This window comes from Erinaceus europaeus, chromosome 10 (genome assembly GCF_950295315.1).
Source record: "Erinaceus europaeus chromosome 10, mEriEur2.1, whole genome shotgun sequence".
NCBI lineage: Eukaryota > Metazoa > Chordata > Mammalia > Eulipotyphla > Erinaceidae > Erinaceus > Erinaceus europaeus.
The window spans coordinates 109131245-109156184 of NC_080171.1; the positions used below are offsets into that span (position 1 = coordinate 109131245).

The following is a 24940-nucleotide window of genomic DNA, read 5'->3' on the forward strand; positions in this document are numbered from 1 at the left end:
TAAACTAGGGACCAGGCGCGAGTGTCTCCAGGACCCCCGCCCGCACCCCATCCCCTCCTGCCCGCGATGCTCCCCGGACCCCGGGACCACCCCACTGCCCTCGGCCCGGGCTCCATCTGCGGCGAACAGAGGCTCTAGCAAAAGAGACTGCTGCTCGGTGTCTGTCATTCGCACATGAAAGTAACTGTTCGCGATCTTGTTTTCCTCTTTCTGTATTCCCAGGACCTCGTCTAAATTATAAACCTTCAGTAAATATTTCTTGAATAACTGAATACCCGGTAGTTAAAGATTAGAAATGGTAATTAGAACACATCAGCATGACAACCAGGTTTCTCTACACACACACACACACACACACACACACACACACACACACACACGCTGCCTAAACTAATTTAGCCACAGTTGTTGGGGGAAAAAATGATTTTTATTTATTCATTTCCTTTTGTTGTCCTTGTTGTTTTATGGTTGTAGTTATTATTGTTCTTGTTGATGTCGTCGTTGTTGGATAGGACAGAGAGAAATGGAGAGAGGAGGGGAAGACAGAGAAGGGGAGAGAAAGATAGACACCTGCAGACCTGCTTCACCGCCTGTGAAGTGACCCCCCTGCAGGTGGGGAGTCGGGGCTCGAACCAGGATCCTTCCTCAGGTCTTTGAGCTTTGCGCCATGTGAGCTTAACCTGCTGCGCTACCGCCCGACTCCCAAAATTGTTTGATTTATATGAACTTTTTTCCCCCTTTTTTTAGATATAGGCCGAGAGAAAGAGACCACAACACCCAAGCTTGCTTCAGTGTGGTGGGGACCAAGCTGAAACCGGAGATGGTCACATGGCAACGTAGCACACTATTCAAGTGAGCTATTTTGCTAATCCTGACATGAACTTGTAAGACCTGTGTTCAAGTTATCGATAAAAACAAAACTTGTATTTGATTTGTGTAAAGGGCAGGGAAAGAATACAAAATGTATATTTATGCTTTTTAGATAAACACACAGTCGCAACAGTATACTACACAATAAACGGATACACCAGTTGACTCCAAGAAGAAAATTATGTGACCGGAAAAAAGAAGTGAAAAAAATTACAAAAGATGTAACTCGTTGACTCCTTTGACGACTGAACCTAATGAAAATACTTTTCAACAAATAGTATTTAACTATCACTTCCTTAATCTATTACAGTAGCAGCATGCGACCTTTGATGTTTCATTTACATTCTACAACTTACAAATTCTGAGACAGATGTTATTCCCATTTTGAAGCTGCACAAACTCACAAAACCTCATGAATAAATCCTTAAAAGGATGACTCCAAAAACTGCCTGTGGACTCTTAGATATTCGAACAAAAAAAAGAGAGAGAGAGAGAAAGAAAGACTGAAATCAAGTCCCTGGTCCCCACCAGCAGGAGGTAAGCTTCATGAGTGGTGAAGCAGGACTGCAGGTGTGTCTCTGTCTCTCTTCCTATATCCCTCTTCCTTTCAATTTCTGTCTCTATCCAATAATAAATAAATTTTAAAAACCTTAAAAAAAAAGACTGAAAAATGGGACCCCCAAATTTCTAAGGTCTATTTCTCATATTTCAAATTTTTCAGGCTCTAGGATCAAGTCCAACTTAAAAAGTTCATGTGGAAAGCTTAAAATTATTAATTTAGAAGACATTTTTACAATTTCACATAAAATGACTGTATCATATACTTCTGAATCGATTGGAAAGGAAATAGTCTTTTATTATTATTCTTAAAATTCAAGGAAGAGAAGAAAATTGACCTGTCTCAAAGATACTCAAATCATGGCTTGAGCATGATTAAGCAGATTAAGTATTAACCAAGAGTTACTGTTTAACATTCATAACGTACCCCAGAGTGCAAAATGAATCATTCACGACCAGGGCACTGACTTCTTGCTTCTAAAAATGACTCTGCATCAAAGTACCCTGGCAACTAAGCTTGCTTTCTGCCAGGAGAGAATGAAAGGTATTCCAAGAATGTGTGAAATGGGCTGAGGGGGATTCCAGGAGCAGAACTGGGGTCAAAGAAGATCTGTTTGGTTGGTTGTATTTTAATGTAACTTAGGAAATTGCCTGAAACATTGAGACATATTATGATATCATTTTTCACCCAGGACATAGTCAACAATGCACACTGTATACTAGCCGAACCATTCTCAAAATACTGTATTATTGCAGTTGTTTTTCCAACTATTTTTTTTTTTACTATAAACTGGACCAGAGAATTAACTAGCCCATTAGAGCACCAACCTGCATAACTAAGGGCCCAGTGACCACAAATTCAATGATTACCACTACCATAAATTGCATTAATAAAACATTTTTCTATTATAAGCCAGGGTCACCTCAAAAAAAATAAAATTATTATAAAAATAAAATGTCAGCCTCTTTCAGTGCACTTTGAAATTTAAAGTTAAAATCAATTTATTTTCTTAAAAGAGCTTTTTTATTTTTATTTCATTTTTATGAACATCAACACCATTCCCATCACCAAAGGACTGTGTCCTGATTCCCCTACTCCCGTCCAAGGAAGCTGAACATCTACTCTCACCCTCCATGCAGAGATTTTTACTTTGGTGCCGTATTCCAAACTCTCTTAAAAGCATCTACACTTCTTCAGCTTCATCTTTTTCCTTTAAAAAATGTAGCAATTCTTCTCATAGACTTGTATGAGAAGTGCCTCTCACATAATTGGCCTCTCTATCCCCAGGTGTCTTACTGGGTATAGCTTATTTTATATGGTAGAAAATTTTATCCATCTTATTTGTCATTAACCAAAAGGAAATGAAAATATTGATGATTCTCATAGATACTTGAAGGTTTAAATAGGTTTTTCTCTTATTGTCAGGTTTGTATCCTGCTATCTTCCTGCTGACACAGCTTGACTCAACCCATCACTTTCCTCCTCTTTACTTTATTTTACTTTATTTTTCTTCTTCTCTTGCTCTACCTCCACCTCCTTCTCACTTCTTTTTTTTTATTTATTTCTTTATTGGGGAATTAATGTTTTACATTCAACAGTAAATACAATAGTTTATACATGCATAACATTCCCCAGTTTCCCATATAACAATACAACCCCCATTAGGTCCTCTATCATCTTTCTTGGACCTGTATTCTCCCCACCCACCCATCCCCACCCCAGAGTCTTTGGTGCAATATGCCAATTCCATTTCAGGTTCTACTTGTGTTTTTTGTTTTTTGTTTTCTTCTGATCTTGTTTTTCAACTTCTACCTGAGAGTAAGATCATCCCATATTCATCCTTCTGTTTCTGACTTATTTCACTTAACATGATTTCTTCAAGCTCCATCCAAAATGGGCTGAAAATGGTGAAGTCACCAATTTTTACAGCTGAGTAGTATTCCATTGTGTATATAGACCACAACTTGCTCAGCCACTCATCTGTTGTTGGACACCTGGGTTGCTTCCAGGTTTTGGCTATTACAAGTTGTGCTGCCAAGAACATATGTGTACACAGATCTTTTTGGATGAATGTGTTGGGTTCCTTAGAATATATCCCCGGAGAGGAATTGCAGGATCATAGAGTAGGTCCATTTCTAGCCTTCTGAGAGTTCTCCAGACTGCTCTCCACAGAGGCTGGACCAATTTACATTCCCACCAGCAGTGTAGGAGGGTTCCTTTGACCCCACACCCTCTCCAGCATTTGCTGCTGTTACCTTTTCTGATGTATGACATTCTCACAGGAGTGAAGTGGTATCTCATTGTTGTCTTGATTTGCATTTCTCTGACAATCAGAGACTTGGAGCATTTTTTCATGTGTTTCTCAGCCTGTTGGATCTCTTCTATGGTGAATATTCTATCCATGTCCTCCCCCCATTTTTGGATGAGGTATTTGTTGTCTTGTTGTTGAGTTTGGCAAGCTCTTTATATATGTTGGTTATTAAACTCTTATCTGATGTATGGCATGTAAAGATCTTCTCCCATTCTGTGAGGGGTCTCTTGGTTTGGGTAGTGGTTTCTTTTGATGTGAAGAAGCTTTTTAATTTGATGTAGTCCCATAGGTTTATACTTGCCTTAGTCTTCTTTGTAATTGGATTCATTTCACTGAAGATGCTTTTAAAATGTATGCGGAAAAGAGTTCTGCCAATATTTTCCTCTAAGTATCTGATAGTTTCTGGTCTAACATCCAAGTCCTTGATCCACTTGGAATTTACTTTTGTATTTGGTGAAATATAGTGCTTCAGTTTCATTCTTCTGCATGTTTCAACCCATTGTTTCCAACACCATTTGTTGAAGAGACTCTGCTTTCCCCATTTAATAGTCTGAGCCCCTTTGTCAAAGATGAGATGTCCATAGGTGTGGGGGCTCACTTTTGGGCTCTCAGTTCTATTCCACTGGTCAGTGTGTCTATTCATGTTCCAGTACCAAGCAGTTTTGATGACAATGGCCCATAATACAATTTGAGATCTAGGAATGTGATGCCTCCGGTTCTGTTCTTTTTTCTCAAGATTGTTTTGGCAATTCTAGGTCTTTTCTGGTTCCAGATAAACATTTGTAGTATTTTTCTATTCTCCTAAAAAATGTGCTTAGGATATTGATGGAGATATCATTAAATGTGTATATGGCTCTGGGTAGTATATTCATTTTGATGATGTTAATTCTACCAACCCATGAACATGGAATATCTTTCCACTTCTTTGTGTCTTTTTCAATTTCCTTGAGTAGTGACTCATAATTTTCAGTATATAAGTCTTTCACTTCTTTGGTTAGGTTTATACCTAGATATTTTATTGTTTTTGTTGCTATAGTAAAATGAATTGATTTCTGGATTTCAATTTCTTCTAACTTAGTGTTTGCATAGAGGAATGCCACTGACTTTTGAATGTTAATTTTGTAGCCTGACACTGTATTTCCTGATGATTTCCAAAAGCTTCTTGCTGGATTCCTAAAATCAATTTATAAAGTGAGATTTCTTTACATTGAAAACCATGTCAATTAGATTGCTGGAGGCTGCTTGATCTGCTAAGCTCTTCAAGTTAGTTTGGGTGAAGGAACATCATACAAATGCTTCTGTGTTATTTAATTTTTGTCATCAGAATTTCACCACACCAGGCCAACTATTTGTTTGTTTGTTTATATTTGGATAGATACACAGAGAAATCGAGAAGTAAGGGATAAGTGGAGAGAGAGAGAGAAAAAGAGAGACACTGCTTCACTTCTCAAGAAGCTTTTCCCTTGTAGGTGGGGACTCGGAGCTTGAACCTGGGTCCTTGCACACTGTGACATGTTCAGCTTATTTACCTGGTGCACCACTATCTGGCCTCTAACTTTTTCACATAAAAAGAGAGTTTTAGGGAGTCAGGTGGTAACACAGCGGGTTAAGCACAATGACCGGCATAAGGATCACGGTTCGATCCCCGGGCTCCCCACCTGCAGGGGAGTCTCTTCACAGGCGTTGAAGCAGGTCTACAGATGTCTATCTTTCTCTCCCCCTCTCTGTCTTCCCCTCCTCTCTCCATATCTCTCTATCCTATCTAACAACAGTGACATCAATAACATAACTACAACAACAATAAAAAATAAGGGCAACAAAAGTGAAAATAACTATAAAAAAATTTTTTTAAGAGGGTTTTAAAATTCCCCCAAGGGAGTCGGGCGGTAGCCCATCGGGATAAGGCAGGTGGAGCAAAGTTCACGGACCAGCATAAGGTTCGGTGTAAGGTTCCCGGTTCGAGCCGCTGGCTCCCACCTGCAGGGGAGTCGCTTCATAGGCGGTGAAGGAGGTCTGCAGGTGTCTATCTTTCTCTCCTCCTCTCTGTCTTCCCCTCCTCTCTCCATTTCTTTCTGTCCTATCCAACCACAATGACATCAATAACAACAACAATAATAACTACAACAATAAAAAAAAAACAAGGGCAACAAAAGGGAATAAATAAATAAGTATTTTTAAAAAATTTTAATTCCCCCAAGAGTTTTAAATTCACCGAGTGTGGTAGTTGGTATTCCCTCTTCTACCCAATTTAAGTCTACTTCCAAGGCCTTGAACTGAACTTTCAAGACCTGAACTGCAGATTCCCAGCGTCCTTTAGACCCTGCAGTTCTCTTTGGATTCCCTCCCCCCACTATGTAAGTTTGGTAAAATGATAACTGAATTCTTGAACCTTAATTTGAGTTTCTTGGGTTGATTTCATAATGAGTTTTCTGAACTCTGTCTCTGTCACTTTTTCTAGATCTTTGCCTGTCATCTCTGTCTGTGTCTCCCTTTAGTGCAGCTTTCATTTTTGTGCCAGCAGGAGATGCTGTTCAATTTCCCTGTTGATATATTTTGGTGGGGGAGGAGAGACTTTTATCCTGAGTCACCAGGGGGACAGACAGTCTCCCTGATGTCAGTGTCTGGTCTCCCTGCTGCTATTTCAACCTCTGTGGTGCAACAGCATTGGGAACTCAAGACATCACAATTGTAAATGGTTGAGTTTTTAGGTGATTTTTTTCCTTTTTAACAGTTTTTTTGTTGCTTATACTAGGACCCAGAAATGGCGTGCCTTAGCCACCAATCTCCCAGTTTGGTGCCAGCCATGCCTGAGCACTGTGTTTAGTCCTGGGAATGGCTTCTTCACTCCTTTTTCATCCACAAACCACGTGGCTATGCTCACCTGTGGCGTAGATGATTTTCTTTCTTTCTTTTTTTTTTTTTTTGCCTCCAGGGTTATTGCTGGGGCTTGGTGCCTGCACTACATACAAACACACTGCTCCTGGTGGCCATTTTCCCCCACTTTGTTGTCCTTGTTATTGTTGCCATTGATGTTGTTGTTGGATAGGACAGAGAGAAATTGAGAAAGGAGGGGAGACAGGGAGTGGGAGAGACAGACAGACACCTGCAGACCTGCTTCATTCACCGCTTATACAGCGACAACCCCCCCTCCCCGCCTCCCGCTGCAGGTGGGGAACCAGGGGTTCGAACTGGGATCACTATGCCAGTCCTTGCACCAGTCCTTGAGCTTTGCGCCATGTGTGCTAAAACCGCTGCACTACCACCCAACCCTCTCCCCCCCTTTTTTTTTCTAACAGTTGTTTCTTTTTTTTTTTTTTTTTTTTCCTCCTCCAGGGTTATTGCTGGGCTCAGTGCCTGCACCATGAATCCACCACTCCTGGAGGCCATTTTTTTTCCCCTTTTGTTGCCCTTGTTGTAGCTTCGTTGTGGTTATTATTATTGCCCTTGTTGACGCAATTCGTTGTTGGATAGGACAGAGAGAAATGGAGAGAGGAGGGGAAGACAGAGAAGGGGAGCGAAAGATAGACACCTGCAGACCTGCTTCACCGCCTGTGAAACGACTCCCCTGCAGGTGGGGAGCCGGGGTTCGAACCAGGATCCTTATGCCGATCCTTGTGCTTTGAGCCACATGCGCTTAACCCACTGCGCCACCGCCTGACCCCCCCTAACAGTTGTTTCTTTAACTTAGCCTTGGAAGTGGTGTGCCTAGGCTGCCAAGCTCCCAGTTTGGCTCCAGGTATCCTGAATACGGCCTTTTAGCCACAGGGATCTCTCCCTCACCACCTTTCTATCCAGGAGACACACATGTCTACTCACCTGTAACTTGGTGAGTTTCTGAAGAAATCCTGGTCGTATTTTGTTGTGTTTTCAGGTGATTGTCGTTGCTTTTCCTAGTTGATAGGGGAGAACAAAAACAAGTCTGCTGTTACTCCATAGCCACACCCAAAGTTTATCCTTTCACACACAAAATTGGATATTATTTGTAGGTGAAGACATTGCAAGGACTCTGCCAAGGTTATACATTTTTATGTGTAAAAGTGCACTTTTTAAATTTTTTTTTATTTATAAAAAGGAAGCATTGACAAGACCATAGGATAAGAGGGGTACAACTTCGCACAATTCCCACCACTAGACCTGCGTATCCCATCCCCTCCACTGATAGCTTTCCTATTCTTTAACCCTCTGGGAGTATGGACCCAAGATCATTGTGGGATGCAGAAGGTGGAAGGTCTGGCTTCTGTAATTGCTTCCCCGCTGAACATGGGTGTTGGCAGGTCGATCCATACTCCCAGCCTGCCTCTCTCTTTCCCTAGTGGGGAAGGGCTCTGGGAAAGCAGAGCTCCAGGACACATTGGTGGGGTTGTCTGTCCAGGGAAGTCTGGTAGCATCCTGCTAACATCTGGAACCTGTTGGTTGACAAGAGTGTTAATATACAAAACCAATCAAATTGTTGGACAATCATGGACCTAAAGGCTGGAATAGTGCAGATGAAGAGTTGGGGGGGGTCTTCCATTTTGTAGATAGCTAGTAGGCATAGTTTAATTATATTCCAAAGGGCCTGTGGCTATACTAGTTTTGTTTTGTTTCCTTTTTCTTTTTGCCCCTGAGCCTGAAATCTGATATGCCAGTGGATCCAAGTTATTGTCTGGGGAGATGATGTCATGGCTGGAAAAGGACCAGAAGGCTGGATCAGGGAAGAGAGTAGCTCTCTAATATGGGGAAGGGGTATAAATATTGTTGACTGTCCCCATCAATCTGATGTGATCTTGGGCCCATAATTAGCTTAGGAGCTTGTATTGACCTCTGCATTCCTCTAGATCTGAGCTCACATTCTGTGGTCATGAGTAGGAACATTCCATGCTATCCCAATATCGACCCATCTTCCTCAGGTGTAACACAGAGTATGTTGTCCAGCCTCCCTTCAGAGGATGGAACATTCTCTACCATTGTTGATCCAAGTTGAGGGCAAGGTCCTATGGGGGCCCTCAGAGGGGTCTATTGTGTTGTTCCTCATAGGAATGACCAGTAACAATGAAGAGAGGGATTTATTCGAGGGCTAGGCCCATCAAGTCTTTTTGGGAATCTCAAGACTCCCCAATTAGGGCCCCAGCTGGTGGAATGACCTGATAGTGACTAAAGAGTCATCGTTAAAGTATGCCAGTCTCTTGCCCTTATTCAGCTTTTACAGTCCTTGCTTTGATAAGGTTAGCTTTGGAGTGAGTGAGAAAACTGTAGGTGAGGAGGGTATCTAAGTCTAAGTAGACACTATTTCATTAGGAACTTGATACTGACTCACTACAGACTATTGTGTATTTTTGCTTTCAGGTATATATTTTGCCCTAATTTATGGATACATGTGAACATATGCTCTATCTTACAGGACCTGTTCTATATCTAGGTTTTGGAATTTTGTTAGGAAGTGAACCTCCTGGAATGTAATTTGAGAATACTATGAATGGAAAGGTCTCACCCAAGTAATGAGGTTGAAGGGTTGGCATTACATGCCTGAAGTCTCTGGATACAATCTGAAGTGAAGCTTGCTAAGGTGGTACTCGTTGCATTGATTAGGTTGGGATCGGCGGAGGCAATATCACTTGGTATGAATAGAGAGCAGCATGAAGGAAAGTGAGCCCCAGAGGTTCCAGGACTGGGGGAAATAAAGGCTCTATAGTGGAAGTGGGAGGTTCCTGCTGCCTTAGGGTTTAAGAAGACAATAGCTAACCCACAATGACCTTGGTTCCATACTCCCAGAGGGATAGAGAATGGAAAAGCTATCAGGGGAGGGGATGGGATACAGAGATCTGGTGGTGGGAATTGTGTGGAGCTGTACCCCTCCTATCCTACGGTTTTGTTAGTGTCTCCTTTTTGGAATAAATAAATGAATGAATTAAAAAAAAAAAAGAAGACAATAGGTAGTTATTGCTATAATCACATTGTTTGGCAATTGGGTTAACTTTGAAATATCCCTTTGTAAGGATTTGCTGTATCATACACACCATCACCATATTTTATGTCCTTTGACATTATTTGTATATAGCTATACCACTGGTTACTTCTGTTTTTAAGAGAGTCAACATAACAAAGACTCATCCTATGTATTAAAGACTCAGTCTGTGCTTTAAAAAGTTTGAGACAATCAGTTTTTCCCCTCATACTACTTAGTCATTTATATGACTACAAATTAGTTGGAGTGTACATAAACACCATTCCCACCACAAAAGACTGTGTCCCATTCCACCCACCTACCCCCTACCCCCCCACCCCATGAAGCTGAACATCCACCCTCACGCTCAACCCAGTGTTTTTACCTGGGTGCCCTACTACAAATTTAGTCAGATCCTGCTTTGAGAGGGGGCAGCAAACTACATGCAGATAGTGAAGAAAGATCATCAAAGAGAAAAGATGAAATCTGACCCCCAGAGTCCACAGAGGGGAAACCCAGAGAAACACACCTCCTGAACTTTCAATGACCTTTAAGTTCCCAAGGCCTTATGCCTTCTCAGAGGCCCATCTACATTTCTGTCCTCCTTCCAGAAAATATAAGGTTTTCTATTTTCTGTTATAGGAAAATAATTACACTAGTAAGAATATTGCCTACAGAGTAGTCACCCAGACAGCAGCACAATGGGATTGCTGAGGAGTTCAATTTCCTCTTATTTTATTGGATGAAAATTCTAGGATCAAAAATTACTGTTTTGTAATAAGACTACTTGTTTTGGAAATAAAATACAAATCACACAAAATGTATTGTTTTCATCATTTCATAGTGAACTATTTAGTGGGATTTAAGATATTCACCATGCTGTAGACTCTAGTTCCAGAACATTTTCATTTTATTTATTTATTTATTTATTTATTTTTGCCTCCAGGATATTGCTGGAGCTCAGTGCCTGCATCATGAATCCACTGCTCCTGGAGACTAATTTTTCCCCTTTTTGTTGCCCTTGTTATTTTATTGTTGTTATGCTTATTATTGTTGTTGTTGTTATTGCTGTCGTTGTTGTTGGATAGAAGAGAGAGAAATGGAGAGAGGAGAGGAAGACAGAGAGGGGAGAGAAAGACACCTGCAGATCTGCTTCACCGCTTGTGAAGCCACCCCCCTACAGGTGGGGAGCATGGGGCTCGAAACAGAATCCCTACCCAGTCCTTGTGCTTTGTGCCACATGTGCTTAACCCAATGCGCTACCAGCGACCCCCTATTTCATCATTTTAAGGAGACACGGTACTTACGGAGCAGTTACTCCCTCGTCCCCCTCCCCCCTCCTTCTCTAGGTCCTTCTAACCACTAAACTTGCTGAATCCATGAATTTGTCCATTCTAGAGTAATATATTTATTTTATTTTTTTAAATATTTATTTTTCCCTTTTGTTACCCTTATTGTTTTTCATTGTTGTTGTAGTTATTATTGTTGTTATTGATGTTGTTATTGATGTCATCGTTGTTAGGACAGAGAGAAATGGAGAGAGGAGAGGAAGACAGAGAGGAGAGAAAGACACCTGCAGACCTGCTTCACCGCTTGTAAAGGGACTCCCCTACAGGTGGAGAGCTGGTTGCTAGAACCGGAATCCTTACGCCGGTCCTTGCGCTTTGCACCACGAGCGCTGAACCCGCTGTGCTACCGCCTGACTCCCACTACATTTATTTTTAAGTCTTGTATGTGTAAACCAATAGCTCATCCCCTGAAGGTTTGTCTCCTTTGCTAACCTGTATCTGTCATTCAAAAGAACCTCTGTGGAAATGTCTGATCTAAAGTAACATTCATTTTTACATTCAATATTAAGTTTAATTCTCTAATTAGAAATCATAACATGAATGAATACTGAAAATAAGTTACATCACTGACATTTGCAAATGAGCACATGCCAAACTGAGATCATTTATTTCCTGAAAGTAACATTCTTGACTTTTCTTCCTTCTTTTCTTTCTTTCTTTCCCTCATTCTCTCTCTCTTTCGTCCTTTCCCCTTCCAGAAAGAGCAGGAAAGAGAAGCAGAAAGAGAAAAAGAAATCATAGCATAAAAGGTCCCTTCAGTGCTGGGGGACCAGGCTCAAAACCACGTCTTTCTTGGCTTATGACAAAGCAGGAACACTACCCAAGTGAGCTTTTTTTTCTGACCCTCCTGACTCTTTGAATGACCTTTGTTCATACCCCTAAGACTTGTGTAGCTTTCATAGAGTAGAAGTTTGATGTGTAATTGTTCTTTTCCTGTATCTGGGCTTTAATATGTATATATTAAATAATTTTATGCTACTTAGAAGTATGTTGTGGTGATTTTGAGAGAGGTAGTGGAAGCATGGTAGTCGTGACAGGGGTCTGGCTGGACCGGGCTGGGTGGTAGCAATGGAGGCAGCATAGTGGAAGGTAAAAGGCAAGACTGGTCTGTGCAGAGGGGCAGAGCAGAGGCAATCCAGTAGTTGGGGTGGTTGTGGTGGGTGGTATTAGATCCAGTAAGAAGAAAATCTTTACCTTTCCTGTGAAAATCTATATCCTCACTGCCTAGATTCTAAAGCTTTTGTAGTTAATCTACGGTCCAAGCTTGTTTCTATGCTGGTGTTTCCATACAAGTTGTAGACCATATGTGGTAGTGTTGGCAAATGCCAGCAGGACTGACAATTTCCAGCTTGTCAATTTCTTGAAATTAGCTGAGATTCTGGCAGGGATCACATTGGATTTGTACATCACTTTAGGGGTTGTTGTTACAGTTAACTATACACAACCATGAGATATCATTCCATTTATTTAGATCTTTAGTTTGTTTGGACTTGTTATGTTTTGTTTTGTGTGTCTTGGTTTGCTTTGTTTTAGATCAGATTGTATTTTATAAGAAATAATACCCCACACCTATGGACATCTAATCTTTGACAAAGGAGCCCAGACTATTAAATGGGGAAAGCAGAGTCTCTTCAACAAATGGTGTTGGAAAAAATGGATTGAAACATACAGAAGAATGTAACTGAAGCACTATCTTTCACCAAATACAAAAGTAAATTCCAGGTGGATCAAGGACTTGGATGTTAGACCAGAAACTATCAGATACTTAGAGGAAAATATTGGCAGAACTCTTTTCCGCATACATTTTAAAAGCATCTTCAGTGAAATGAATCCAATTACAAAGAAGACTAAGGCAAGTATAAACCTATGGGACTACATCAAATTAAAAAGCTTCTTCACAGCAAAAGAAACCACAACCCAAACCAAGAGACCCCTCACAGGAATAGGAGAAGATCTTTACATGCCATACATCAGACAAGAGTTTAATAACCAACATATATAAAGAGCTTGCCAAACTCAACAAGAAAACAAATGACCTCGTCCAAAAATGAGGAGAGGACATGGACAGAATATTCACCACAGAAGAGATCCAAAAGGCCGAGAAACACATGAAAAAATGCTCCAAGTCTCTGATTGTCAGAGAAATGCAAATAAAGACAGCAATGAGATACCACTTCACTCCTGTGAGAATTTCATACATCAGAAAAGGTAACAGCAGCAAATGCTGGAGAGGTTTTGGGGTCAAAGGAACCCTCCTACACTGCTGGTGAGAATGTAAATTGGTCCAGCCTCTGTGGAGAGCAGTCTGGAGAACTCTCAGAAGGCTAGAAATGGAATTACCCTATGATCCTGCAATTCCTCTCCTGGGGATATATCCTAAGGAACCCATCCAAAAAGATCTGTGCATACCTATGTTCTTAGCAGCACAATTTGTAATAGCCAAAACCTGGAAGCAACCCAGGTGTCCAACAACAGATGAGTGGCTGAGCAAGTTGTGGTCTATATACACAATGCAATACTACTCAGCTATAAAAAACAGTGACTTCACCATTTTCAGCCCATCTTGGATGGAGCTTGAAGAAATCATGTTAAGTGAAATAAGTCAGAAACAGAAGGATGAATATGGGATGATCTCACTCTCAGGCAGAAGTTAAAAGACAAGATCAGAAGAGAAAACAAGTAGAACCTGAACTGGAGTTGGTGTACTGCACAAGGTAAAAGACTCTGGGGTGGGTGGGCAGGGGAGTACAGGTCCAAAAAGGATGACAGAGGACCTAGTGGGGGTTGTATTTTTATGTGGAAAACTGAGAAATGTTATGCATGTGCAAACAATTGTATTTACTGTTGAATGTAAAACATTAATCCCCCAATAAAGAAATTAAAAACAAAAGAAGAAATAATAAAGACGTTATAACAGCACAATAAATACATATTAAAAGCAAATCTGCATTTCATTGCAATAGTGTCTCTATTAAGTGCATGCTGAAATTTGCTTTTAATATGACTTTGAGTCAAGAGTTTCTCCCTGAGGGGTTCTGCAGATTTGCAGATGATGAGGCCATGTTATAAGATATGTTTTTTTTTTTCCCTCCAGGGTTATGCTGGCGCTCAGTGCTTGCACTATGAATCCACTGCTCCTGGAGACCATTTTTCCCACTTTGTTGCCCTTGTTGTAGTTGTTATTGTTGTTATAGCTGTTGTTGTTGTTGGATAGGACAGAGAGAAATTGAGAGAGGAGGAGAAGACAGAGGGGGAAGAGAAAGATAGACACTTGCAGACCTGCTTCACTGCTTGCAGACCTGCTTCACTTGCGACCCCCCTGCAGGTGGGGAGCCAGGGGCTTCAACTAGGGAGACATATTTTAAATGTCCCTCCACTACCCTCAGCTTTTTACCTTTAGGTATCTTTTTAAAACAATTTTGTTATTATCTTTATTTATGTGCTAGATACAGAAATGGAGAGGGGAGGGGAAGATAGATAGGAAGAGAGATAGCTTCACCACTTGTGAAGCTTTTCCCCTGCAGGTGGGGACTAGGGGCTCGAACCTGGGTCCTTGCACCTTGTAACATGTGCGCTCAACCAGATGGGTCACCACCCCGCCCTTGTTGTGCTTTATTTTTAATTGGGGATTAGTGGTTTACAGTATATTCTTTAACACATAAACACAACCTCTTATCTCACCTTGACTGGTGTCTAGGTGACAAAACAGAACTTCAGTGTCCCTTCATCTTGTCCTTCCTTTCACCTCCTTCTCCAGTCCTTTGCTTTGGTGCAATACACCACACCTAGTACAAATCTTACCTTATGTTTTATCTTATTGTTCTTTTTTTTTTTTTTTTTCTTTTTTGCCTCCACGGTTATCACAGGGGCTCGGTGCCTGCACTATGAATCCACTGCTCCTGGAGGCTATTTTTCCCATTTTGTTACCCTTGTTGCCCTTGTTGTGGTTGTTATTATAGTTGTTGTTGCTGGACAGGACAAAGAGAAATCAAGAGAGGAAGGGAGACAGAGGGGGAAGAGAAAGATAGATACCTGCAGACCTGCTTCACCGCTTGCGAAGTGACTCCCCTACAGGTGGGGAGCCAGAGGCTTGAACCAGAATCCTTGTGCAGGTCCTTGCGCTTTGCGCCATGTGCACTTAACCCGCTGCGCTACCACCCAGCCCTGCTTTGTTCGTCTTCTTCTTCTTTTTTTTTAAAATATTTATTTTATTTATTTATTCCCTTTTGTTGCCCTTGTTGTTTTATTGTTGTAGTTATTATTGTTGTTGTCGTCGTTGTTGGATAGGACAGAGAGAAATGGAGAGAGGAGGGGAAGACAGAGAGGAGGAGAGAAAGATAGACACCTGCAGACCTGCTTCGCCGCTTGTGAAGCGACTCCCCTGCAGGTGGGGATCCGGGGTTCGAACCAGGATCCTTATGCCGGTCCTTGTGCTTTGCGCCACCTGCACTTAACCCGCTGCGCTACAGTCTGACTCCCTACACATATGTTCTTAGCAGCACAATTTGTAATAGCAAAAACCTGGAAGCAACCCAGGTGTCCAACAACAGATGAGTGGCTGAGCAAGTTGTGGTCTATATACACAATGGAATACTACTCAGCTGTTGAAAATAGTGACTTCACCATTTTCAGCTGATCTTGGATGGACCTTGAAAAATTCACGTTAAGTGAAATCAGTAAGAAACAGAAGAATGAATACTGGATGATCTCACTCTCAGGCAGAAGTTGAAAACAAGGTAAAAAAAAAACAACCAAAAAATACAAGTAGAACCTGGAATGGAATTGGCATATTGCACCAAAGTAAAAGACTCTGGGGTGGGGTGGGTGGGTGAGGAGAATACAGGTCCAAGAAGGATGACAGAGGACCTAGTGGGGGTTGTATTGTTATATGGGAAACTGGGGAATGTTATACATGTACAAACTATTGTATTTGCTGTTGAATGTAAAACATTAATTCCCCAATAAAGAAATAAAAAAAAGATATTTTTATCATTGGTTTTTCTGGTCATTTCCGGGCATGCTGTCATATCACATGTAAATATAGCTTTTCAAAAATATATATTTAAAATTATTTATTATTATAGACAGACAGAAGCCAAGAGGGTGGAAAGACTTAAAGCACTGCTCTCTACCACGTGTGAAGCTTCCCCCTGCAGGTGGGGACAAGGGACTTGAGCCTTGGTCCTTGTGCATGGTAATACATGCACTTAACCTGGTGCATCACCTCCTGGTCCCCTCATGTAAATAAAGCTTTACATTTTTCTTCTCCAGCCATATGCCTTAAAATGACTTACCTTGCCAATTGTATTGCCCTGTGCTTTGAGTACATTTGGTAGTAGCAGTTCACATCTATAGAAGTTACAAGGGAGTCGGCGGTAGCACAGTGGGTTAAGTGCACGTGGTGCAAAGCGCAAGGACCAGCGTAAGGATCCTGGTTGGAGCTCCTGGCTACCCACCTGCAGGGGAGTCCCTTCACAGGCAGTGAAGCAGGTCTGCAGTGTCTTTCTCTCCCCCTCTCTGTCTTCCCCTCCTCTCTCCATTTCTCTCTGTCCTATCCAACAACAATGACATCAGTAACAACAATAGTAGTAACTATAACAACAACAACAAAAAAAACAAGGGCAACAAAACGGAATAAATAAATATTTAAAAAAAAATTTTTTAAAGAAGTTATGAAAAAGAACATATGGTAGTCATCTTGGATTTAAAAAAAAAGCAGTTGTAATATTTTGTATTGTTATTTCTAGGCAAAAGTCTATCCAGATAGAACAAAAAGACTTTTTTTTTCTGCTATAGACAGCAGACAAACATAGGCATACCCTTGTCTTATTTCCAATACTAGATTATTGCCTATAGCATTTGTCCATTAAATAGGAAGCTAACTTTAGGTGCAAAATAAATAAATATTCTACCATGTTAAGAAAGTATTTAATTCTTATATATTTTGAAAGTTTTTGTGATAGATACACAAATTATTTAAAGGCTTTCTCAGCTTCTATGGTGACAGTATAATTTTCATTATTTTATTTATTAATGTAGCATATAATATTTATGTCCAAGTACTAAAACATATTTGGATTTCAGGAATAAAATCCACTTCATCATAACATTAATTAGTGGGAGTTGGGCGGTAGTGCAGCGGGTTAAGCGCAGGTGGCACAAAGCACAAGGACCTGCATGAGGGTCCCGTTTCAAGCTCCCAGCTCCCCACCTGCAGGGGAGTCGCTTCACAGGCAGTGAAGCAGGCCTGCAGGTGTCTATCTTTCTCTCCTCCTCTCTGTCTTCCCCTCCTCTCTCCATTTCTCTCTCTCCTATCCAATAATCATATCAACAATAATAACTACAACAATAAAAAACAACAAGGGCAACAAAAGGGAATAAATAAATAAATAAAAACATATTACTTTGCCTTCCTCTCTCTTTCTCTCTCTCACTCTCTCTTCCTCTCCCTCTCCCTCTCTTTTTAGATAGAGACAGAGGCAGCAAGAAAGAGTGAAAGACACCACAGCACTGACACTTCCTTCAGTGTGGTGGGGCCAAGCTTGAACTTGGGTCATGCACATGGCGAAGCATCAGAGCAAACTAAAATTTCTGCACAGTAATAGGAACCATAAAAAAAAAAAAACCTCCATCATGGCGTCTATGCAGAAACGGTTGCAGAAAGAACTGTTGGCTTTTCAAAATGACCCACCTCCTGGGATGACGTTAAATGAAAAGAGTGTTCAGAATTCAATTACACAGTGGGAATATTGGACTTGAATCTCAGTCCTTGTGTATTATAACATATCCACTCAACCAGGTGGACTGTAGACATGGAAGGTGTACCAGGTACCTTATATGAAGGGGAAACATTTCAACTTTTATTTAAATTTAGTAGTAGATATCCTTTTGACTCTCCTCAGAGACGACCATCAGATAATTCATTTTATGTTTGAACATGTAACAAGAACTCAAAGAAAACAAAATGGTAGTATCATGATGATACTTGTTGATGCCACTGTTACCATCCTCCTATCAGAAGACAGTCCTACTGAGAAAATGAGCACTTTGACCATTCAGTCTTTGAACTTTAACCTTTGACTGGAAGTGACCTATAGGCAATGTAGACTACTTCCTTTTACTGCATTTCTACTCGTCTGCATTCTGGGCGCATGTTGATCGCTGGTTCAGTCCAGACAACTGACATGCTTTTTCCTAGTCATGCAGTATTAATGCAGGTGTCAGGATATGTCAAATATGATTCCATTTTTTTTTATTTTTGTAAGCTTTTGGAAAAGTTCCAGGTCCTCATGTATCGTGCAATAACAGTGATTTCCTTGGCGGTTTTGGAATGTTCATTGCCAGCAATGGACCTGGTAACAGGAAACATTTTCATTAAGTCGTGCCATTCAATGATTAATGCATGATAGGGCCTACGAAATGAACTTATTGGTTACAGTGGGATTATAAATAAAGTGAGGGATTCAACATTACTTTGAAAGTCACCCCAGCTGCTTGGATCGATGTGGATTCTATGCACTGTGATCCAATGGTTAACAGCATGAATTAACATGTGTCTTTAAAGACTGTAATGAAAGATCATTGCATATTTATTGAATTTTTTATATCTGCTGTCAAATTGTTTTGACATGGAAGGTTTTCAAGTAACATTGGCAGAGAGGTACAATATGTTATCCCTATGGTGAAAATAAATTCATTTGTTGTATATAGTTCCTCACTCTAAAGTAAAGGTGTGAATAATATAGGACATGAATCGTTTAATCAAGGCTTTATTTTGGAAGTAAGGTAAATGGCAGTGGTGATTAAATTGCTGCAGTCCACACTTGGGCTTGTTATTTGTACATTCACAAAATTTCCTGGTAGATTACACTGTTACTTCCTGCTAGCCATCAGCATGAGCCCTACTGCCTAAATACCATTTCATTTATTTATGTTTGGGGAATCCATAAACATTTTTTTATTATTTTTAATTTTTATTTTTATTTAAGAAAGGATTAATTAACAAAACCATAAGGTAGGAGGGGTACAACTCCACACAATTCCCACCACCCAATCTCCATAACCCACCCCCTCCCCTGATAGCTTTCCCATTCTCTATCCCTCTGGGAGCATGGACCCAGGGTCATTGAGGGTTGCAGAAGGTAGAAGGTCTGGCTTTTGTAATTGCTTCCCCGCTGAACATGGGCGTTGACTGGTCGGTCCATACTCCCAGTCTGCCTCTCTCTTTCCCTAGTAGGGTGTGTCTCTGGGGAAGCTGAGCTCCAGGACACATTGGTGGGGTCTTCAATCCAGGGAAGCCTGGCCAGCATCCTGGTGGCATCTGGAACCTGGTGATTGAAAAGAGAGTTAACATACGAGGCCAAACAAATTGTTGAGCAATCATGGGCCCAAAGCTTGAAATAGTGGAGAGGAAGTGTTAGGGAGGTACTCACTGCAAACTCTAATGTACTTCTGCTTTCAGGTATATATTTTGCAGTAGTTTATGGATACTTGTGGACATAAGCTCTCTCTCACAGAAACTGGTGTATATCTAGGTTATGGGACTTTGTTAGAAAGTGAACCACCTGAGATGAAATTAGAGTGTACTATAAAAGGAAAGGTCTCACCCGAGTAATGAAGCTGAAGGGTTGTCATTCCACACGTGAAGTCTCTGGACACAGTCTGAGGTGAAGCATGTTGAGGTGGCAATCGTTGTGTTGGTTAGGTTGTTATCGGCGGATGCAATATTATTTGGTTTGGATTGGGAGAGGCATACGGGAAAGTGGGCCCTATCCAAGGGTTCCAGGACTGGGGGAAGTAGGGGCTCTATAGTGGAGATGTGAGGTTCCTGCTGTCTTAGGGTTCAAAAAGACAATCGATAGTTAATGTTATCATCACATTATTTGGTAATTGGGTTAACTTTGAAAAGTCCTTTTGTTATGGTTTGCTGTAAAGTACCCAGTATCTTGTATATAGCTGTGCTATTGGATGCTTCTAATCTACTTGGTGTAGGCTTTTGAGAGAGTCCGCATATCAAATACACAGCCTATATATTAAAAAGATTCAGTTTGTGTTTTGAAAAACTTTGAGACATACAATTGATTTTCCCCCTCTCATATTAATTAATTACTGATTTATATGTCTACATTTTGCTAGGAGTGTACATAAACACCATTCCCACCACCAAAAGACTGTGACCCATCCCTCCCACCCACTCCCACCCCCCACTGGCCCAGGAAGCTGCATGTCTACCCCTCACCACAGGGTTTTTATTTTGGTCCATAAACATTTTTATTTGCAATTTTGTTTCTTTTCTGTTTCAAGTGTGAGTGTTATAATACTTTAATTGAAAAACTTTTGTCAAGTTTTTTCATGTAAAATTTCTTGTATCTTGTCCTTCAATACTGTACCTTAAAATAAGAAATACATTTTTGACAGAGACTTAATGTTTTAAAAAACAAAAAGCCCTATACACCAGAAAAATAACTGGTAACCAAAATACATAAAGAACTCACAAAACTTTGGGGGTAGATAGTATGATGATTATACAAAGAGACTCTCATGTCTGAGGCTCCAAAGTCTCAGGTTCAATCCCCTGCACCACCGTAAACCAGAATGAGCAGTGCTTTGGTAAAAACAAACAAACAAAAAAAACCCCTCAGCAACCCTATTAAAGATGGGAAGAAAGTATGAGCAAAATCTTCAACAAAGAAGATAGTCAAGTGGTTGACAGGCATCTGCTTTGTCATGTACAAGACCCAGTTTTGAGCTAGCCCCCACCACACTGAAGAAAGTTTCAGTGCTAAGATATCTTTCCATCTCTCTCTCTCTCTGAAAAAGTCTACCTGCATCTGTGAAGTCCTAGCAATAACAACAAAATAATCAGATGGCCAACAGACATGAAAAAAATACTCCAAGTCACTGATTACCGTAGAAGTGGAAATCAGTATGAGATACCATCTCATAACCTGTGAGAATGTTATGCATTCAAAGGGACAGAAATAACTAGTGATAACATGGATGTGGGTAGGAGGGTGGGAAGGAACTTTCTACACTGTTGATGGGAATGTAAATTGGTTCAACCTCTGTGGAAAATAGTCTGAAGTTTATTTAGAATATTGGATATGGACCTATCATACAATTGGCAGTTCCTTTCCTAGAGATCTATCCAAAGGAAAACAACAGAAAAAAAAGAAAACCACATATGAGGAGATCTATACATACTTATGCCTTATGTTAATAGCAACACTCTTTGCAATAGCCAAAGTGGGGAAGCAAGCCAAATGTCCAACATGAGAGCAGCAACTAAGAAAGTTGTCAGTCGGGCGATTGCGCGGAGGGTTAAGCGCACAAAGTGCAAGGAACAGTGTAAGGATACCGGTTCGAGCCCCCTCTCCACCTTCAGGGGAGTCACTTCACAAGTGGTGAAGCAAGTCTGCAGGTGTCTATCTTTCTCTCCTCTCTCTGTCTTCCCTTCCTCTCTCGATTTTTTTCTGTCCTATCCAACGACAGCAACAACAACAACAATAGTAATAACCACAACAATGATAAAACAACAAGGGCAACAAAAGGGGGAAAAATGGTCTCCAGGAGCAGTGGATTCTTGGTGCAGGCACCGAGCCCCGGCAATAACCCTGGAGGCAAAAAAAAGTTGTCATACATACACATAATGGAATACTACTCAGCTGTAAGAAATGATGAAACATTCTCATTTGCTACATCTTACATGGAACTTGAAGGAATCAAGTAAAATGAGTTAAATCAGAAGGAGAGAGGGCCGATTAGTAGTGCACAAGGTTAAGCACACATAGTATAAAGCACAAGGACCTGTGCAAGGACCCTGGTTTGAGTCCCCAACTCCCCACCTGCAGGTGGGGGGGGGGTCACTTTATAAGTGGTGAAGCAGGTCTGCAGGTGTCTATCTTTCTCTCCCCCTCTCTATCTTCCTCTCCTCTCTCAACTTCTCTTTGTCCAAATATATATATATATATGAAAAAGGCCTCCAGGAGCAGTGATTCATAGTGCCAGCACTTCTTCTTCTAGCGTTTGCCCTTCTTCCGTAGCCAGTCAACAGCGTCAGGTTGAGCCTGATGTAAAGTTTCAAGACCTCCTTTGAATCTGGAGAGGTGGCAGTCGTTGACTACGTGGGTCATAGTCTGCCTGGAGCCACAGGGGCAGTTCGGGTCGTCTCTTGCTCCCCAGCGATGGAACATAGCGGCGCACCGGCCATGGCCTGTTCCATAGCGATTGAGGAGGGCCCAATCATAACGTGCTAGGTCAAAGCCGGGTTGACGCTCGCAGGGGTCTGTGATGAGGTGTTTGTTCTTTACCTCAGCTGCCTGCCAACTCTGTTTCCAAGAGTCTGGAACAGAGAAGTTCAGTGTAGGCGTAGGGGACCAGATTGGGTGACGAGATGTCAAGCGTTGGACAGGGTGGGCGGAGATATCCGCGTATATTGGCAGGTCCGGTCGAGCGTAGACGTGGGAAATGAACTTAGATGATGCCGCATCCCGACGAATATCTGGCGGGGCAATGTTGCTAAGAACTGGCAGCCATGGAACCGGGGTGGAACGGATGGTTCCAGAAATTATCCTCATGGAGGAATATAATTTGGAATCGACCAAGTGGACATGGGGGCTACGGAACCATACTGGGGCACAGTATTCTGCAGTGGAATAGCATAATGCCAGAGAGGATGATCGCAGTGTGGAAGCGCTCGTGCCCCATGAGGAGCTGGTCAGTCTTTCAATGATGTTATTCCTCGCGCCCACCTTTGCTGCAGTTTTTATGAGATGTTTGTGAAATGACAGGGTGCGATCGAGAGTAACGCCAAGATAGACTGGCTGGGCTTCATGCTGGATTCTCGTATCGCCAAGCTGCACATTAAGCTCATGCGAGGCCGAGGCATGGTGTAGATGGAAAACAGATGATACCGTTTTTGCAGATATCAGAGACATGTCTTTTGTGAGTGTTTCCTCGAGGATGTCGAACTTGGATGCCTGAGTTGCACAGCAGATGTCATCGGCGTAGATGAACTTCCTTGAAGAAGTTTCGGGGAGGTCATTGATGTAAATATTAAATAGTGTAGGAGCCAGAACAGAGCCCTGGGGGAGGCCACTTGAGACAAGTCTCCATCTGCTAGACTTGTCACCCAGATGCACCCGGAATCTTCTGTTTTGGAGAAGAAACGATATAGTGTTGGCCACCCATGGAGGCAGGCATCTTGAGATCTTGACTAGGAGACCACGGTGCCAGACCGTGTCATAGACTGCTGTGAGATCAACAAAGACAGCACCCGTCTTTAAATTCTTCTGGAATCCATTTTCAATGTAAGTTGAGAGGGCCAGGGCTTGTTCGCAGGTAGATCTTCCTGGGTGGAAACCAGCTTGGGCGGGTGATAGGAATTTCTCTGTAAGAGGAGAAATACGTGACAGAAGCAGCCTCTCAAGGAGTTTGTAACACACGGAGAGGAGAGAAATTGGTCTATAGCCGGCGGCCAGTGTTGGGTCTTTCTTTGGTTTCAAAACTGCTATTATCTTCACACGACGCCAAATTTTGGGCATAGATTCGGATTCCAAGATGTGGGACAGGAATGTAGTGAGCCACTTCTTTGCCGCGGGGCCCAAGTTAAGAATGAGTTCTGGGGTGATGTTATCATAGCCAGCAGCTGTTCCCGGTTTAACCCTCTTCAAAGCATCTTCCATTTCAGACAGTGTAAAGGGAGAGAGTTTTGGAGATGGACAAGATAAACGGAAATGGGATGACCACTCATGGGAAGTTTCTCTTTTCCAGACTGGGTCGATCTTAGCATGTCCAACTTGAGTTAGGTGACTGGCCACTGAGTTTGGAGATACGGGAGGATGGGAGACGGGAGAGGGTTGGCTACCGGCACCCAGATTATGAAGAAGCTTCCAGGCCTTCCTACTTGAGTGGGTGAAGTTCAGACTTTCCGTGAGTTGTTGCCAGCAGGCTTGGTGTGCTGCATCCAGGGAGGCAATGAGATGGTCGGCCACATCTGGGTCGCCCGACTCATCATGCTGCTTTAGTAGTTGCTCGCATTCAGCATCAAGACAAGGCATATAGTTAGCACGTTTCCCACGAGGAATAGCTTGGGAAGCTGCTTTGAAGATGGCTTGGCGGAAGCACCTGTAGGAATCTTCAGAGGGGATAGAGTTAATTGGAATTGCAGGAATAGATTTGTTGGTAAGATCACTGAACAGACGCCAGTTTGCTTTCCGAAAGTTCCATCTTAGTTTCTCCGAGCACAAAATCAGTGGGAGCTGGAGACCAATGTGGATGATAGCTGGGTGGTGATGACTATACGGGAAGAGGAAGATCTTGAGAACTTGTCTCGTAGCGGGAAAGGCTTGGCCGTTGACTGTGCTAATCCAGCACAGGTCGGGTGACGAGTCTTTATTCCATCTAGCACTGTGAAAAGAGCCTGGCTGTTTGGGATCGTATAACAGGGAGAGGTATTTCGCTGAAGCCCAGTCAGCTAAGATAGAGCCGTCAGCACGAGTGGAGGAATATCCCAATGTCTTGGTGATGACTATTAAAGTCTCCAACGTAAATGGCTGGTGATTCGGGCTAGGCAGGACCTCGTTATCCCATGAGGCACTGGGAGGCTTATATACGTTGACAAGCTGAATAGTTCCAATAGTAATGGAGTCGTAGAAAGTCGAAGAGGCCGTATGGTAAACGTCCGCAAGATACAATTTAGCATAGATGGCTCGTAGTGCCATGATTCGTAGTGCCAGCACTGAGTCCCATTGATAACCCTGGAGGCAAACAAACAAACAGAAGGACAAATACCAGGTGACTTCAGTCATGGGTGGGACTTAAGAAACAATGCAAGAGAAAATGCTGGATGAAACTTAGACTAGCTAAGATCTATAGCCACAGACCCAAAGATGCAAGAAGGGGAATTAGGAAAGAGTTGAAAGGGGGTT

At 41.9% G+C, this 24940-nt stretch overlaps 1 protein-coding gene and 1 long non-coding RNA gene across 2 annotated transcripts in view; one reads left to right on the forward strand and one right to left on the reverse strand.

The window, feature by feature from the left end:
- Positions 1-24940, reverse strand: part of LOC132540935 (uncharacterized) — a 148371-nt gene that overhangs the window by 81654 nt on the left and 41777 nt on the right. The gene's annotated exons all lie outside the window — the stretch shown is intronic.
- On the forward strand, positions 17327-18154 carry LOC132540784 (uncharacterized). The gene is given in 3 exon segments (XM_060198971.1): positions 17327-17752; positions 17812-17910; positions 17912-18154. Coding segments are annotated over 3 exon segments (465 nt in total). The 5' UTR covers positions 17327-17567; the 3' UTR covers positions 18093-18154.